The 13,918-nt window shown below is 39.2% G+C and overlaps 2 protein-coding genes across 2 annotated transcripts; both read left to right on the plus strand.

Moving 5' to 3' along the window:
• The first annotated feature begins 172 nt into the window (after nucleotides 1-172).
• On the plus strand, nucleotides 173-1,615 carry LOC120225602 (dnaJ homolog subfamily A member 1-like). The gene is given in 2 exon segments (XM_039223791.1): nucleotides 173-306; nucleotides 308-1,615. Coding segments are annotated over 2 exon segments (1,194 nt in total). The 5' UTR covers nucleotides 173-273; the 3' UTR covers nucleotides 1,469-1,615.
• A 6,351-nt stretch (nucleotides 1,616-7,966) lies between these two features.
• On the plus strand, nucleotides 7,967-8,923 carry LOC120225596 (olfactory receptor 52D1-like). Its single transcript, XM_039223786.1, has one exon. It carries the CDS (start codon nucleotides 7,967-7,969, stop codon nucleotides 8,921-8,923), a length of 957 nt encoding a protein of 318 aa, XP_039079717.1.
• Nucleotides 8,924-13,918: the final 4,995 nt, after the last annotated feature.

Consider the following 13,918-nt stretch of genomic DNA (forward strand, 5'->3'; position numbering starts at 1 on the left):
GTTTATTTGACTTTTTGTTGTTTACTTGTAAGAGATCTTTATATATTTTGGCTATGAAACTATTGTTAGATATATGATTTACAAATATTTTCTCCCATCATGTGGGTTGTCTTTCCACTTTCTTGACACTGTCCTTAGAAGCACAAAGGTGTTGGGAACTTTCCAGAACGCTCGGTGGAAAGCGGAGGAGCGGCGGCTGCCAGAGCTGCGCCCAGCAACGCGCTGCTTCCCGCTCCCCCACACCGGCCTCGGCCCGCTCACCGGCTGTAGAAAATGGTGAAAGAAACTACTTACTACGATGTTTTGGGGGGTCAAACCCAATGCCACCCAGGAAGAATTGAAAAAGGCTTACAGGAAATTGGCTTTGAAGTACCACCCTGACAAGAATCCAAATGAAGGAGAGAAGTTTAAACAGATTTCTCAAGCTTATGAAGTGCTCTCTGATGCAAAGAAAAGGGAATTATATGACAAAGGAGGAGAACAGGCAATTAAAGAAGGTGGAGCAGGTGGTGGTTTTGGCTCCCCCATGGACATCTTTGATATGTTTTTTGGAGGAGGAGGAAGGATGCAAAGAGAAAGGAGAGGTAAAAATGTTGTGCATCCGCTCTCTGTAACCTTAGAAGATGTATATAATGGTGCAACAAGAAAACTAGCTCTGCAAAAGAATGTGATTTGCGACAAATGTGAAGGCCGAGGTGGAAAGAAAGGAGCAGTAGAGTGTTGTCCCAATTGCCGAGGTACTGGAATGCAAATAAGAATTCATCAGATAGGACCTGGAATGGTTCAGCAAATTCAGTCTGTGTGCATGGAGTGCCAGGGCCATGGGGAAAGGATCAGTCCTAAAGATAGATGTAAAAGCTGCAATGGAAGGAAGATAGTTCGAGAAAAGAAGATTCTAGAAGTTCATATTGACAAAGGCATGAAAGATGGCCAGAAGATAACATTCCATGGTGAAGGAGACCAAGAACCTGGACTGGAACCAGGAGATATTATCATTGTTTTAGATCAGAAGGACCATGCTGTTTTTACTCGGCGAGGAGAGGATCTTTTCATGTGTATGGACATACAGCTGGTTGAAGCACTGTGCGGCTTCCAAAAGCCAATATCTACTCTTGACAACAGAACCATTGTCATCACCTCTCACCCAGGTCAGATTGTCAAGCATGGAGATATCAAGTGTGTGCTGAATGAAGGCATGCCAATTTATCGTAGACCATATGAAAAAGGACGCCTAATCATTGAATTTAAGGTAAACTTCCCTGAGAATGGCTTTCTCTCTCCTGATAAACTCTCTTTGCTGGAAAAACTCCTACCTGAGAGGAAAGAAGTAGAAGAGACTGATGAAATGGACCAGGTAGAACTGGTGGACTTTGATCCAAATCAGGAAAGACGGCGCCATTACAATGGAGAAGCATATGAGGATGATGAACATCACCCTAGGGGAGGTGTTCAGTGTCAAACCTCTTAATGGGGCCAGTGAACAACACTGCTGGCATTCTATGTGCAGTAGTGAACAAGTGAAGGACTATAATCATAGCTCACTACTTGCTATTGTTTTTGTTTTAATATTCAATATAGTAGTGTTTTAAAAGTTAAATGAAGAATAAAATATATAAAAGCTAAAAAAAAAAAAAAGAAGCACAAAGGTGTTTTGTTTTTTTTTTTTTTTTTTTTTTTGTGAAGTCCAACTTATCTAGTTTTTCTTTGGTTGCTTGTCCTTTTCATGTTAACCAAAACAACAATTGTATAATACATCTATGTTCTCTTCTAAAGGTGTTATAGTTTTACCACTTCTCAGCCTTATGGCTAAGATCAAGTATAAAGATGTTATGGTTTTACAAAACTTACATTTAGCCCTTTTATCTATTTCAGTCAATTTTTTTACATGTTTATTTATTTATTTTGAAACAGAGAGTATGAGCTGGGGAAGGGCAAAGAGAGAGGAAGAGAAAAAATTCCAGGCAGGCTCCTTGCTCAGCACAGAGCCTGACGGGGGGCTCAATCTCACGACTGTGAGATCATGACCAAAGCCAAAATCAAGAGTCAGGCACTCAACTGACTGAGCAACCCAGGTGCCCTAGAGTTAATTTTTTTTTTTTTTTAATTTGAGTTAATTTTTGTATATAAGTTGAGAGCAGGGTCCAACTTCAGTCTTTTTCAAGTGGATTTTCAACTATCCCAGCGACATTTGTTGAAAAGATTATTATTTACCCATTAAACAGTCTTAGTACTATTATTGAAAATCCATTGACCATAGACGTATGGGTTTACCTCTGAACTGCCAGTTTTCTTCCATTAGCCTATATGTTTGCTCCTTATATTAGTCCCATACTGTCTCAATTAGCTTAGATTTGCACAAGAGAAAACAGACAGCATGGAAATCTGATATACTGTTTCCAATCATTTAAAGGACTTTGGATAATGTTCAGGCATGGACAATAAAAATCAAGAGGTCTTCTGATTTCACTGAGGAAGGACTGGCAAAGGCCCACTATATTCTCCTCCAGCTTTCTTATTAAGGCCACTGACATTATCTGCCATGGCCTGAACATTCCTATACATCATCAACTGTGTTTGTTGTATTCCTATGCATCATCAACTATTTTCTCTCAACTGTGTTGTCCAATTAGTTGTCACATATTGTAACATTTCTTCAAATTGTTTTGCCATTTCATTGATACCACATCAGCCTAAGAGTATACCTCCAACACCTGAATTCCTAAAAGAGACTTCTATTGGCCCCTGCACCGAATCTGCCAGCACTCAGCCATTCCTTCCCTCTACTGAGAGTGATTTTTAAACCCCAAATTTCCTGCTTAAGCTCTTCAAAATAGACAGATCTCCCTGTTATAAAAACTAAACAATGATGGAATTGGTCTTAACTCACCTCTCTACTTCTTCTGACCTACTTGCTTTTTAGGTGGAATAGTTAATCCCTTCTACCCCTCAAGTCTTACAAGGAGAAGTGTACTTTCTATGACTTGGGGTGAGTGGATGCACCGTGACCTACTAATGGACATGTTCATGGACCACCACCTCTTTTCACTGTCTCTTCTTTCTTGTTGCTCATTAACTCCATAATGAATTATATTTTAGTAATGTCACACCACAAAACTATGCTTCCAAAGTCACTACTGACCTCAACATTGCTAAATAAAATGGACTCTCAGTCTAGAGATTGATACAGTTGACTTCACTTCTTTCTTGATTTTTTTCTCCTTTCTTGGGCCAGTAAGGTCACTCTTCCCTGCGCTTCCACCTATCTCTATGTCTTTCTTTTCAATTTCCTTTACAAATGGCTATCCTTCTATCCTCTCCTAAATATGAACATTATCCATGGTTCTTTTCCAAGCTAGCTTCAGTTTTGACTCCATATGATCTCTCTGAATGATCTTGGAAGAAAAATCAGGTTTCCACTATTTTTGAAACATGCTGATCAACTAATCTGCATCTTCTTCTCTCATTTATTTCTTGTTTTCCAACTGGCTACTTGAGACCTTCACTTGTCTGTTTCATAGGAACTTTAAAATCAAAATGCCCAAAATATGAATATAATTTTTTTCTTTTTAGATTTTTTTTTCAGTGAGTCACAGAAATTCAGTAGCTAGGCCAGAAATCTAGCTATCATTCCACACATCCTTTCTTTCATGCATTCTTCATATCTATTTAAGTAGTCACCAAATTCTAAATATCCTACCACTTAGTATAAGTAGTTCAGCAAGCTCTGGAAAGAAGTGGATGTTTGAGATGGCAGGTAAAAAGGATGAAAGAGAAAATTAACTGTATCAAGTAGAATAGTTGCTTGATAAGGCTGAAGTGTGAGGCCATGAATGTACGCTGTGTTAATTTGTGGATATTTGTGATTTTTTTCTAGTGTTAAGCAGTCCTAGGGCTAACATCAGGGAAATTAGATGCTAAGATTGATTCAGGATAGATACCAAAGAGCTAGTTTGATAGATAGATATTGATTTTAACTTTGTCAGGATTCAGACTACAAACTTAGCTATAAACATTCAGTAATCTGAAAACTAAATTTCAATTTTATTCTTTCTCATGTTGTTCTCTGATGCATTGCCCCTCCTAAGCAGCAAGTGGAAGAACAATTTCAATAACTGACTCAGAAGAAGCCACTGTATTAATTAAATCACCATATATTGCCAAGGATTTGCTTTCTCTGCCTTATACATATTTATTTTTAAGAATAATATGTGGCTTTAGATTATAGTATTTTGACAGTATCTGGAAGTTTTAAAATTAAATACATTGGTAGGCCCTGTCAATAGGAGTCATTAGATGTAGACTGGAAGCCGGGAGAAGGGTAAGGGGTGTACTTTTCTTGTTAGCTTTCTGCTCCTGTCATTGTCACCCAAGCAACTGCTTTATCCTTGGCAACGGCAGTTGATTCTAACAAAAGCAGCTGGTTCAAGTTTGTGGTGGGTTTTTTTTTTTTTTTCCCACTCTTACCTCCAAACAGCTTTGTGATACAACTTGTATATACCAGTGCCAGCTCTTGGTGGCCCATTCTTAGAAGTCTGGGCCTCAGCTTTCTTGGTACTGTCCTTGAAGCTTCTATAACCAGGATCTTTCTTACAGCAGAAATTGATTCCAGCAGTTACCAAATCTTTATGGAGTCAGTGTGCCCTGCAATTCAAACTCCTTCCATTTGTAACTATATAAAAACAAGAGTTCTCAGAGCTTAGTTTTATAAAAATTAAATGGAGATAACTGAGGGTGAAACTTGTCTCATACCACCAGTACTGATTTTTGAATATATGAATTCATTGAAGGAAAAACAAGAAAAACACCAGCAATCTTATTAAAAACTTGATTTTCAAAAGAACTGGTTTATATTTAGTAATTTATGAAATTAAAGTTTCTTTATATTGCATGTATTAATGTATAATTAAAATATTATAATTATCAAACATTTTAATACTCACAGACAAATGATTAAAGAAAATAAAATTAATCATCATAATTTGCATACCTATTTTTATTGCAAACAATGATGAAAGAGTGGACATCACAAGATCTTTTTAAATTTTTTAATATTTTATTTATTTCTTTTGTTTTAATTTTTAATGTTTTTATTTATCTCTGAGAGAGAGAGAGAGAGAGAGACAGCATGAGCAGGGGAGGGTCAGAGAGAGTGGGAGATGCGGAATCTGAAACAGGCTCCAGGCTCTGAGCTAGCTGTCAGCAGAGAGCCCGACGCGGGGCTCGAACTCACGAACTGTGAGATCATGACCTGAGCCGAAGTCAGACGCTCAACCAACTGAGCCACCCAGGCGCCCCCATCACAAGATTTTTAAGCATAAAAGTTAATGTGTAGGAAAATGGACCAACTTCAAGGAGACAAAGCAATAATGTTAAATTTATGACAGTTACGGAAATCTTGTTCATGTATTTTTAAATGGCTAATAAAAGGGGGAAGAAAATTTCAAGGCTGCTTATATTCCATAGGATTTAAAAGACTAATGTGTTTTTTTTATCTTAAAAATGTTGATATTTACACTGTACCAAACATCATATCCTTTTCTAGTGCTTAAGTATTAAATGACAATTTTTAGATGTCAAGTTAATATTTTTGAGGGAACATATACTATGTCAAAATTCTTTTGTCAAGTTCCCAGGCAAAGGTTTTTGAACACCACTGGTTTGTATTAACATGAAAGGAAATAAGCATGAACAAAGGAAAAGAAGGCAGTACTCTGAAAGCTTTGGTGGAAAGAATCCTTGGTTGGAAGGTTTGATGGATGGCTTAATGTCAAAGGATCTGGGGGGATCTGGCTAAAAGACTGATTGCTCCACTTCCAGGGCAAGCTCTGTGGGTGTGAAACCTGCACAGTAGCATAAGGTCCATGCTCCAATGGTCCTGTGCTTGACTTAATATTCTGATGCCATGTTCTTAAAATTACTAATAATTTATTTTTGAACTTATGAAGGCTAATGGGACAACAGAGCATCTCCACCACCATTTCTTACCACCAGATTCACATATAGCATTTGTGATGCCCTGTCTACACAGAATACCATGGACCATGATACATGGAAATTCAGTGAGATACACAAAATTAAGGGAAAGCAGAGAAAAAGAAGAAAGGGAAAGAACAGAGGATGTAAGAGAAGAGAAGGGAAAAAGAACATAAAACTTACTAGGTTTTATTTCTACTTTCCTTGAAAATATCCTATGGAAAATGTTCTTTCCTCATGCTTTTCTTTTTGTTTTTCAACCCCTCCTAATTATCTCCCTAGGAATGAGCACCACAGATCAAATCTCTAGAGCAAGCAGCATCACAGAGAGTCAATAAATAGCCTCACTTACCAAATCCCTTAACCAGAGGATGCTGGAAATCTGCACTAAGCCGAAGATACTAAATGAGCTCACAAAATTAAGGACAGCTCAGAGTTTTGAACTCAAATTCCACACTCAGCCCTCATTATCCTCCAAATCACATCTGTATAACCTGCACAAGAAGACAGCTTTCACATCCCTAAACAAGCCACTGCCTTCGGCATACATTGGCACGAGCTATTGCTCCACTGCATACTTCCCCACACAGCCCCACACTCACATGGGACACCCGTCACCAAGCTCCAGCCTTGGCATGCTCAACTTGTGAACACATGACACTCAACACAGGTATGTTTTTGAAATCACATTCTAAAAAAATATATATTATGCTCACATAAAGAACTAAGGATTTAATGATTAAAGCCTAGTCTCTAAGACATCATAGGGATCCAGAGCCAAGGCTGAGTGGGATGAATTTGGGAGAACTCCCCCCTTTTCACTCAAAGTGGTGTCCAGCTCAAAGTCTTTTTCACGTTTCCCTGGGAAACAACTTTGCTTAGACCTTTCTAGTACTCACATAGAATAGCAGAGTAGTTTACAAAGTAGCAGCTTCCTTACAGTAATCTTTGAAATCTTTCTCTGGCAATAGGCTGGGAAGAGGGGTCACGAGAAGGTGGTAGTGACTCCAGCTCTCCACTCGATCACCACACTTTTCTTCTGTACTGGCTGGACTTCCAACAGTGGAAGTCTCCAGGCAAATAAGAAGAGCTTTCATTGTATCTGTCTCTTTGAAATCCAGATAATGAGTAAAGAGATTACAACATTAGATATTAATATTAGAGTATCTGGCAAGAAAAAGATAGGAATTCAAATATTGGCCATATAAATGGACACCCAAGTGAGGTGAAAACATCAGATGTTGAATCATGAGATGTGAGACATAATTTCAGTCCTGATAGTGACACGCTTTGTTATCTGGACTGCATCAGTTTATTTACCTGAACTTGGACTTCCCCTTGGTAAAATAGGTATGATGGTATGATACTCTTTATCACTCCAATATGTGGCTACAGGAAAAAGAGCTTGCACAAATGGGGAAAACATTATTTTTGGTGTCCAAACATTTTTATCCCATATACTTAACACCTTCTTACCCACAAAAATGTGAGATATAAAAGCCAGGTGCTGTCATTTCCAACAGATAAATGAAAAAATTGAGTCTCAAAAATATTGTGGGACTTAACCAACACTGAGCATTGAATACGTAGAAAAGCTGTGATGAGAATTTCAGTCTCACTGTTTTTCATAACTGGAGACTGCACAGAGAAGGGAAAAGATTTTTCTCAAGGTTGTGCATCATTTTTGTGACAAGTCAGGAATAAAGTTTAGGAGACCAGGTAATCCTACAAAGGATTTTTAGGTATGCTTGGGGCTTAGAATGTGAAAATCAAAACATGATTTTGAATAACAAAAATAGCAGATGAAAAAATGGACTGTATGTGATATATTATTTTAAGATTTGGAAAATTTAACAACAGTATATGTTTTTCTCAATGTAAAGAAGATTGTTTCACAGAAAGGTCACCAATTTAGATGAATGAACCAAATATATGATGTTACTGGGCAGGCTTTCCATCATCCTTTGGATAGGGCCCTTTATTTCCAAGCAGAATGCCAGCTTCCAATACCAGTGATGACAGTCTCCCAGTCACTCTCGTCCTGACGGGGATCCCAGGGCTGGAGTGGGCCCACGTCTGGATCGCCATCCCCTTCTGTGCCATGTATCTGGTAGCGCTGGCTGGGAATGCTGCCCTCATCCTGGTCATTGTGACAGACAGCACTCTTCATGCACCCATGTACCTCTTCCTGTGCCTTCTCTCACTCACCGACCTGGCTCTCAGCTCCACCACTGTGCCCAAAACATTAGCCATTTTGTGGCTCCACGCTGGACAGATTTCCTTTGGTGGCTGCCTGGCCCAGATGTTTTGTGTCCATTCTATCTATGCTCTGGAGTCCTCAGTTCTTCTTGCCATGGCCTTTGATCGCTATGTGGCTATCTGCAACCCACTGAGATACACAACCATCCTCAACCATACCGTCATAGGCAAAATTGGCCTTGCCAGCATACTCCGTAGTATAGCCATTGTCTCCCCATTCATCTTCTTGTTGAAGCGACTGCCTTACTGTGGTCACCATGTCATGGCCCACACCTACTGTGAGCACATGGGCATCGCTCGCCTGGCCTGTGCCAACATCACTGTCAATATTGTCTATGGGCTGACTGTGGCCCTGCTGGCCGTGGGTCTGGATTCCATCCTCATTGCCATCTCCTATGGCTTCATCCTCCATGCTGTCTTCCGCCTTCCATCTCAAGATGCCAGGCACAAGGCTCTGAGTACCTGTGGCTCCCACCTCGGGGTCATCCTGGTCTTCTACATTCCTGCCTTCTTCTCCTTCCTCACCCACCGTTTTGGCCAGCACCGAGTCCCCAAGAATGTGCACATTTTTCTGGCAAACCTGTACGTGCTGGTGCCTCCCGTGCTCAACCCGATCATCTATGGGGCTCGGACCAAGGAGATTCGAAGCAGACTTCTGAGACTGCTTCACTTGAGGAAGGTCTCAGTATGACTTCTAAGCAGCCATTGGAAATGATAAACAAAGGTAAATGAGCAAGATTAATTGTCTAGAAGCCTTTACATATATGGAAGCATATGATGTGAGAGGCAGTGACATGGCAGGAAGCATGGGAAGAGAAATGGTCAGATAAATTGGGTATGTTGACTATGACATTGAATTTGCTCCTTGGGCAATTCTGAATTGCCCAGAACAAGATTAAGTCTTTTCTCTCATCTCAGTAGGGACTATAATTTACCAAAAAGAAAGGCATTCTTGTCTGGAATTCATACTGCCTTTCATGATAATACTAATATTCCAGTGGGAAATGATGTGAAAAACAAACCAAAACCTGAGCATTTGGAGTGCTTTGGATCTGAACTACAGAAGACTGGGCAATGGCCAAGAGCATAAGAACTAACACGAGGGTGCTTGTGCTTGAATGCTGGCTCCTCTGCCCACTAGTTTTGTGTGTGAGCATATTGCTAAATCCTTTTATCTCTATTTTGGTCAACAGTAAAAGGGGATAATGATAACACTTAACACTTGAGGTTGTGGTGGGGATTGCCACATTATTGAATGTATGTAGAAATCTGAGAATAATATCTGAAACATAAAATACCCAATAAATAAATATGAGATGTAAATGTTCTGTAACTTTTCTAGACATTATTATTTTCATATAAGACTTATTTTGTATTATCTGAGCTCACATATTATAACTGTTAATAAAAGCTAGACAGTACTTGGGATATGATTAGCACTCAGTAAAACCATATTTTCTCTCCTAACCTCCCCTTCTGATTGTAATTGTTATCCACTATGACAGGCAGCTGCAAAGTTAATTGATTGTGTGTAATTGTTTTTAGCAAATGCCCACAGGGAAAAAAGGATATTTCTATTGAGAGCTATAGATCAGATCAAATAGCGACAGCCTTGCAAAAGTGGTCTTCACAGGAAGTATCAAACAGGCCAAATAATCACAAGTTTCTAAAGGACATTTTGAAAGAAGTCCAGCCCCAGTCGGCTATCTCCTGATGCCACGGGGCTAGTGGTTTTCACTGTGCACACTGGTTGACAATTAAAAAAAAACTTTTTTTGGGGCGCCTGGGTGGCTTAGTTGGTTAAGCGTCCGACTTTCGCTTAGGTCATGATCTCACGGTTCATGGGTTCGAGCCCCGTGTCGGGCTCTGTGCTGACTGCCAGCTCAGAGCCTGGAGTCTCTTTCAACCTGTGACTCCCTCTCTCTCTGACCCTCCCCTGCTCACGCTGTCTCTCTCTCTCTCTCCTAGAAATAAATAAAACATTTAAAAAAAAATTTAAAAAAATTAAAAAAATAAAAAAACTTTTTTTAATGTTTATTTACTTTTGAGAGAGAGAGAGAAAGAGAGAGAGAGAGAGAGAGACGGGGTGTGAGCAGGCAAGGGGCAGAGAGAGAGACACACAGAATCCAAGCAGGCTACAGACTGACCTCCAGCCTGCCACAGGGCTCAAGATCATGACCTGATCTGAAGTCAGACGTTTAACAGACTGAGCCACCCAGGTACCCCACAGGTTGACATTTTTTTAAGGCTGCTGTAGAGCTAGAGAGTGAGGGAATGAGATTAGAACAAATCAAAATGACACAAAGCCACCAATCTTGCAAAAATTCAACCATTTTTCCTAAATACAAACTGCCTGCATAGATGCAAGCCTTGGTTTAATGTCTAGAATTCTGAAAAAGTTTGGACCATTGCTTTGGTTGTTTTCTCACAGTTTCCATGGAAGAGGAAAATTTCCGAGGTCTTTACTCGGCTATTTTCACAGATGTCACTACAGTACTCTGTATTATTTCTTTGCTGGAAGCCATGAGAGCAAAGAAATCCATTAGGGAAAAAGGAAGGAAGTGTGTTATATATGAGAAAATGGTTTCAGATCATATCTGTTATGAAGACCAGACCAATCACTTATCAGTTGTATGATGTTATCTAAACCATGATTGAAACCTTAGTTTCCTCATTCTTAGGAATAGATATCTTACAAAACCCATGTGCAGTTGTGAGTATCTTATGGATTATTTACTTAGACTGCAAGATGGCAGGAGTGCAACAGATGTTATTTCCCTTCACCAGCATCTACCTCCCCCACTTTTCGGACAATGATAGGACAGACAGGGTAGAAATCAGAGAACTTGACTTCCATCAGTTATGGATGTTCTCAGGCAGGAATGCTGGGCTAAGAAGGGAACTTCTGACATCACAGAAGAAGGACTTCCTGTCACTCTTCTCCTAAGGGCACTGTCATTCTCAGCTCTGGCTTAAAATCCTCCACTCCTCTTTGACTATTACTCGCACCCCCATGCCCATTTAGTCTTCAAGTTTCATAACCTTTCTACAAACATTCCTGCCCCTTCATGTACTATATCTGCCTGAGTTTAGACTTTCACCATCTGAATTATCAAAGCAATCTCCTAATTTTTCCCTGTACAACTCTGCCAGAATGCATCAATGAGTCCCTTGATCTACACTGTGCTTACTCTAAGCTCCAACTATTCCTGGTAAAGTTCTGTAAAATATACACATTATCCTTTGTTTAAAACTTGGGAAATGACCCAGGCATGTATCATCTTTTGGGAATTGGTCTTAACTCATGTCTCTACTTCTATTCATTGATTTTGGATGAAATATTTAAACTTTTTCTACTTCTTGAGCAGTAAAAAGAGAAATGTGTATAGTACAGCCTGGTGCAAGTCAGTGTACCAGTTGTTGCTCAAGATCATGGTTATTTGCCATAAGATCCCCTTTTGTCTTCTTTCTTTTTTCTCATTCACTCCCATGGACAATACTTTAGTAACATCGTGTCACAAAACTGTGTTTCTACTGCTACCACTGACCTCATCATTACTGAATATGCTGGATTCTCACTAGAGAGATTGATATAGGTGACTGTTCCTTATTTCTTGATTCTTTCTCCTTTCTTTGATTAGGAAGAGCCACATTTCCCTGGTCCTAAGCTTATTTCCATGTTCACCTCTCTTCAGTTTCCTTTACAAATGATTCTTCAACTTTTCTTCCTAAATACTAACATTCTGCACAGCTTTTTTTCAAAGTCTGCTCTAATTTTAACTCTGTATTTTTGCTGAATGATCTTAGAAATATCAGATTTCAAATCTACATCTTTAGTTATAATTTATAGTATTTCCAACTAATGTTTGGCATCTATAGTCAGTTGGTTGCTGCATAGAATTGGAAAGTCAACACGTGCCAAATATGAATGCATTCCTATTCTTGATAGTTTCCTTTTCTCAATAAATAACATGATATTTTTTTGTACTGAACTGTGTTACCTAGGCTTTTCTGAAGAGTCAGAATTGATAGATAGATAGATAGATAGATAGATAGATAGATAGATAGATATAGATATAAGGATAGATTTATATTAAGGAATTGACCTATGTTCATGTAATTATGGAGGTTGAAAAGTCTAATGATTTTTCATGAGAGATGGAAACCCTGGGAATCCAGTGACATAAGGCTGTCTAAATCTGAAGGCCTGTAAACCAGAGCAGCTGATGGCAGAGATTCTAGTCCACATCGGAGGGCCCGAGTATCAGGAGCACCAAGGACACAAGAAGATGTCCTAACTGAAGCGAACAGACAAGAAGCTCTTGGGTTTTTCTTCCTCCAACTCTTTGCTCAATTCAGGTCTTCAGTGGATTGGATGATGCTCGCAGCTGTTGACAAAGACAACTTGCTTTATTGAGTCCACAATTCAAACCTTAATTTCATCCAGAAACACTCTTACAAAGACACCTAGAAAACTATTTAGCCGACTCTCCAGGCACTAGGGTAACCGGTCAGTTGACACATAAAATTAACTATCACACAGACTAAAGCAAAAACCCAAGTGTCATTCTGCACATATTTTTCTCATTTGTTTCTCATATCCATTCCAGTAGTCACCAAACTCTAAATATTTTACACCCTCAGTATAAGTCAGACAGCAATTCCCAAGGTGCAATGAGTGTTTGAGATGACACCTAATGAGATAATTAAGAGAAATTAACAGAGCAAGGAGAATGATTGTTAGACAAAGCTAAGGCAAAGCTCAAACAAGGCCAAGGATATTCATTGTGTTAATTTGTGGATATTTATGATTTTTATCCATAGTATTTACTTGGTATTGATTGTATGCCACAAAAAAAAAAATCCAAAAAACAAAACAAAAAACAAAAACAACAAGCCCTCATATGTTGAGGTTCTAACCCCCAATGTAACTGTGTTGGAAGTTAGCATTTAGAAGAATAATTAAAGTTAAATGAGGTTATGAAGTTTAGGCTCTAGGCTGATAGGATTAGTGTCCTAAGAAATACAACTGAGAAGATCCCTCTTTCTGCTCATGCTCAGAGGAAAGGTCAAGGAAATGGAGACCTCTGTCTGCAAGCCAGGAAGAGAGTCCTCACCAGCAACTGAACCCTACCAGACCTGATCTTGGACTTTCTAGCCTCCAGAACAGTGAGAAAATAAATTACCATTGTTTGGACCATGCAGCTTATGGCCCTTTGTCACAGCAGCCCCAGCAGGTGACTACAGTATCCCACAGTAGGAAAAATAGAAGCACAAGGCTGCATGGTGAGATTACTCAGGTTAGGAGCCAGAGAGCTACGCTAAAGGAATGACAAACCCTCTCCTGCCAGACACACAATCTCTGGTGAAAAGAGATTAGTTTTTATCATTCTTGTGTTAGGATTATGATCACATAGTTGCAAGAATTCTGTGTTCTTAAAATCACTTATACTTCAAGCCTACTTTTCTCATCCAGTCCTCTGTCTTTTCCAGGCAACACGCAAGGGAACAATTTCAATTCCTGATGTAGAGCAAGTCTCTTCCATCAGTAATTATATCACCATACACGTGACTACGGCTTGATGTATCTGGTTATAAATATTTATTTCAGAGCAATGTATGATTTTGGAGCCAAGTATTTTGGCAGTGTTTGTATGTCCTGAATATAAGTATATTATTAAAAAAT

This window comes from Hyaena hyaena, unplaced genomic scaffold, assembly GCF_003009895.1.
Source record: "Hyaena hyaena isolate Hyena2069 unplaced genomic scaffold, ASM300989v1 scaffold_1444, whole genome shotgun sequence".
In the NCBI taxonomy this organism is placed as follows: Eukaryota; Metazoa; Chordata; class Mammalia; order Carnivora; family Hyaenidae; genus Hyaena; species Hyaena hyaena.

Coding starts and splice junctions, on each gene's coding strand:
- LOC120225596 (XM_039223786.1), top strand. CDS start 7,967: ATGCCAGCTTCCAATACCAGTGATGACAGTCTCCCAGTCACTCTCGTC.